Source organism: Terrapene carolina, unplaced genomic scaffold, assembly GCF_002925995.2.
Source record: "Terrapene carolina triunguis isolate 2854851 unplaced genomic scaffold, T_m_triunguis-2.0 Scaffold24638, whole genome shotgun sequence".
NCBI classification, from domain to species: Eukaryota; Metazoa; Chordata; order Testudines; family Emydidae; genus Terrapene; species Terrapene triunguis.
The window spans coordinates 276-4,821 of record NW_020688989.1 but is presented as its reverse complement, the minus strand read 5'-3'; the positions used below and the strand labels follow the sequence as shown (position 1 = coordinate 4,821).

Genomic DNA, 4,546 nt, shown 5'->3' with positions numbered 1-4,546 from the left:
CCCCTACTGCCGCACCGGTGAGCCCCGACCCTTGACCCCACTGCGACCCCTGACCCGACCCCTACTGCCGCACCGGTGAGCCCTGACCGCTGACCCCACCGCGACCCCTGACCCCACCCCGACCCCTACTGCCACACCAGTGAGCCCCTGTGACGGAGCGGGGACTGGGGGGGACTGGCCTGGGGATGGGGCGGGGGAGTTTTACTGGGACTGGCTGCATGGGGGATGGGATATCGGGGTGACGTCACTTGCGGGACGATACCTGAGCCTGTAACCTGAGCCCAGGGGGGCTGGGGCCAGGTGACACCTTCTGCCCAGGAAACTGGACAAAGGCTGGCGGAGGAGCCGGAGAGGGGCTGGCTGAGGAAACGGAGGGAGCCCCAGGGCCGGAGTCTGGGCTCCCCACCCCCCAGATGGACCTGACTGAGGGGTCCTGTTTCCTGTACCTACAAGCTCTGTTGTAGACCATGTTCCTGTCGTCTAATAAACCTCTGTGTCACTGGCTGGCTGAGAGTCCTGGTGAATCACAGGAAGTGGGGGGTGCAGGGCCCTGACTCCCCCACACGCCGTGACAGCCTCACACCTGGACGCCTGGGTTCTATCCCGGGCAGGGGAGGGCTGCGAGCCCGGACGCCTGGGTTCTCTGCTGTTGATGTTAGCTGCTAATCTTCCCCATCTCTCTCTTTCTCTCTCTCGTTCCTTCTGTCCTGGGGTCCGGGCCTGCAGTTGTCACAGTAAGTGCCTTCCACTTCCTATCTCAGCTGGGGGGCGGGATCCATGGGGAGGGGGGTGTAGCAGGTCTTCACTTCCCAGGGGGTGGAGGATTCCCCCTGGGACTCCATCCCCAATATGGGGCCGGAATCTGGCCTCCCGTTGTCTTGCTGTGTCTGCCCCTGCCTGGGAGGTGTCTGCGGGCAGCCCCCAGAGGCTGGGGGGTTCTGGGCTCTGTGACCGCCCCTCACTTGTGCCTGGCCCCCCAGAACGAGTACATGAAGGACGATTTCATCATCAAGATCGAGACGTGGCACAAACCCGACCTGGGCACCCAGGACAATGTAAGTAAGCCCAGCCCCGCCCCCTGGCAGCTCCACCCCCGGTGCCCCCCCTCCCCGTGGCCAGGCCAGAGCCCACCCCCGTCAGCCCCCCTCCGGCAGTTCCGCCCCCCCAGTACGCCCCGCGGCCAGGCCTGGCCCCATCCTCCTGTCAGTCCCGCTCCCGGTGCCCCCCGTGCCCCCAGCCCCGCCCCCTGGCAGCTCCGCCCCCCCAGTACGCCCCACGGCCATGCCAGGCCCAATCCCCCTGGCAGCCCCGCCCCAGCCAGGCCAGTGTGAGTCAGCCCCGCTCCCCAGGGAAGGAGGCCAAAGTAGGGGAGCGCCCTGGGGGTGGGTGTCCCCCCTTAGCCAGCGCCTCCCCCGACCTGGGCAGTGAGACCACTTACCCATAATGCTCTGCTCCCCCCTCGCTGACGGCTTCCCTCCCTGCCCGGGGCAGGTTCACGGTCTGGACACAGAGACATGGAAGGACGTGGAAGTCGTTCACATAGACATCGCTGACCGGACCCAGGTGTCCGAGGAGGTGAGAGCCCGCGCACACCGCCGGTGCCCCTCACTCCCGACCCGCAGCCCCTGCTAGCCCAGCCCTGACTGCAGGGTGTCCGGAGGCAGGTCAGCACTAAGTCCCTCTCTCTGTGCCAGGATTACAAAGCAGACGAAGATCCGGCTCTTTTCACATCCGTGAAGACGGGGCGAGGGCCACTCGGTCCAGACTGGAAGGTACCTGCTGCCTAGTGGCTTAGAGCAGCGAGAGAGATGGGAGGGGCTGGGAGCCCGGACTCCTGGGTTCAGGGCGGCCTGTCTGCACCTGTTTGCGTCGTCCCATTGAACACGGTTTGTTGAGGAAATCCGCCTCCCCACTCTGAGAATTGTACGGGGGGGTTGACAAACGTGCACAAGGGGGACACGAGGGATCTAGTGAACGTGGACTGTCCGAAAGCCTTGGACAAGGCCCCTCCCCAAAGGCTCTTACGCAAAGGGAGCTGTCGTGGGATAAGGGGGCAGGTCCTCTCATGGATCGGGAACTGGTTAAAAGACAGGGAACAAAGGGCAGGAAGAAATGGTCAGTTCTCAGAATGGAGAGAGGTAACTAGTGGTGTCCCCCAGGGGTCTGTTCTGGGCCCCGTCCTAGTCAACAGAGTCATAAACCATCTGGAAAAGGGGTAAACAGGGAGGTGGCAAAATGTGCAGACGATACAAAACTACTCAGGATAGTTAAGTCCCAGGCAGGCTGTGAAGAGCTACAAAAGGATCTCACAACACTGGGTGGCTGGGCAACAAAATGGCCAATGAAATTCAGTGCTGATCGATGCGAAGTAATGCACATTGGAAACCAGACTCCCAGTGCTGGGGTCTGAATGAGCCGTTCCCACTCGGGGGATCTTGGCGGCACTGCGGAGAGTTCTCTGGAAACATCCAGAATCTGCAGCCGCAGCCAAAAGTTTGAGCAGAATGTTGGGAACCATTAGGAAAGGGAGAGAGAATAAGACAGAAAATCTCATGTTAGCGCTATATAAATCCCTGGTGTCACGGCATCCCCGGGCGATGCGCTGGAACTGCTCCCCACAAAGCCAGTCAGGACTTTGGGGAGCCTCCTCTCCCTCGGAGCAGACTGTCTCCAGGGCAAGGAGCTCACACGGCTTCACCTCCTGGGTCTCTCCTGGGAGCATTCAGCATATGCCCCTCTGTGCGCGTCCCACAGCGAGTCCGCCCAGGCAGGGTCCTGGGGGAGCCAGACGGTCCTGCACCCCCACTTCACAGTCAGACGTGACTCTCAGCCAGCCGGGGACACAGACGGTTTATTATTCGACAGGAACGCGGCGTAGGGCAGAGCTTGTTAGCACAGAAATCAGTGACCTTCAGCTAAGTCCATCTTGGGGGGAGGGGAACCCAGAGCCAGGGCTCCGGCCCCACCCCTGCACCCCAAGCCAGCCGAGACCGACTCCTTCCAGCTGCCTGGCCCCTGCCCGGCCCGTTGCTCCTCCTCCGTCTTGGGCCAAGAGTCACCTGGTCGCGTCCCCCCCGGCTCTCAGGTTATGAAGGGGCGGCCATAGCATCCCTGCAGGCAGCTGGAGCAGCCCCCGCAAGTCACCCCCCCTTATTCCCACCTCCTGGACATTGGTGCAATACACAGGGAAACTGAGGCACGCACAGCATTCATGCCAAACAGCCAGACTCACATAGGTTCCCGTACAACATAACAAGGGACAGTCCCCCTTCGTCACACGTGGGACGCCCACACCTTGAACTGTGTGTAGATCTGGTCGCCCCACCTCCAAGCAGACAGACTGGAATCGGAACAGGGACAGAAAAGGGAACAGAAATGATTAGGGGCATGGAACGGCTGCTGTGTGAGGAGAGATTAATAAGACTGGGGCTGTTCAGCTTGGCAAAGAGACGGCTAAGGGGAGATACGATTGAGGTCTATAAAATCATGACTGGTGTGGAGAAAGTAGATAAGGAAGTGTTGTTTACTCCTCCTCATAACACAAGAACTAGGGGTCACCCAATGACATTAGTTGGCAGCAGGTTTAAAACAAACAAAGGAAGTATTTCTTCCCCCAACGCCCGGACAGCCTCGGTGCCAGGGGGATGTTGTGAAGGCCAAGGCTATAACAGGGCTCAACAAAGAACTAGCCAAGTTCCTGGAGGATGGGTCCATCTCTGGCTAGTGGCCAGGCAGGGCAGGGACGCACCCCCCTGCTCTGAGCAGCCCTTGAGACACAACAAATCCCACACCTTGGCAGGGGTTAGCCTGGATGTCCCTTGTGCCCCGTCTAACCCCATGGTCAGCTGGGGCTGGGCGCCGGGCTGGACACTGGAGAATTGCTCCAGAGGGAATGACCAGAACAGGGCGCCTGGCACTGCCCGCTCTCGGCCGGCGGGACCGTTATTACATCCTTTGCGTCCTTTCCTAGCGGGAACTGGCCAGTAACCAGGAGTCTCCCCACATGTGCGCCTACAAGCTGGTGACGGTGAACTTCCGCTGGTGGGGCCTGCAGGGTCGCATGGAGAAATTCATACACAAGGTGAGACGGCGCCGTCCCCCTCCACGGGGCGCCGGCTCCCACCCGCCCCGGGGCCGGGCCGGCTGGCTCAGGGGTGGGGAACGGGACACGGGGCCTGTCCCCTCTGGCCCCCAATATGACGCCGCTCTCTGTCTCTTCCCCTAGCAAGAGCAACGGCTCTTCACCAATTTCAACCGGCAGCTCTTCTGCTGGCTGGACAGGTGGGTGGATCTGAGCATGGCCGACATTCGCCGCATGGGGGGGGGGACGCAGAAGGGGGTGGGAGGAGGTGGGGGGGGGGGGGGGTCTGCCCCCTAGGGGAGGAGGCAGGTTTCTGTGGGGGCGGGGCTAGCCAGGGCTTAACCCCGCCCTCTCCCCCTTGCAGATGAGGCAGAAGGGCGCAGTGCGGGGGATGGCGGCCGGAGACGAGTGACCCCGGCCGGTGCCACAGGACACTGACATGGTACGTGGGGGAAGGTGGGGCTG

General features: G+C 61.9%; 1 protein-coding gene across 1 annotated transcript; it reads left to right on the top strand.

Annotated features, from left to right (window-relative positions):
- Positions 1 to 59: 59 nt before the first annotated feature.
- Positions 60 to 4,336, top strand: LOC113408815 (phosphatidylinositol transfer protein beta isoform-like; the record flags this gene model as incomplete). The annotated part of the gene is made up of 7 exons (XM_029913997.1): positions 60 to 75; positions 727 to 734; positions 981 to 1,055; positions 1,492 to 1,575; positions 1,695 to 1,772; positions 3,971 to 4,081; positions 4,226 to 4,336. Coding segments are annotated over exons 3-7 (450 nt in total), but the record flags the coding sequence as incomplete, so codon positions are not given.
- Between the last annotated feature and the right edge of the window lie 210 nt (positions 4,337 to 4,546).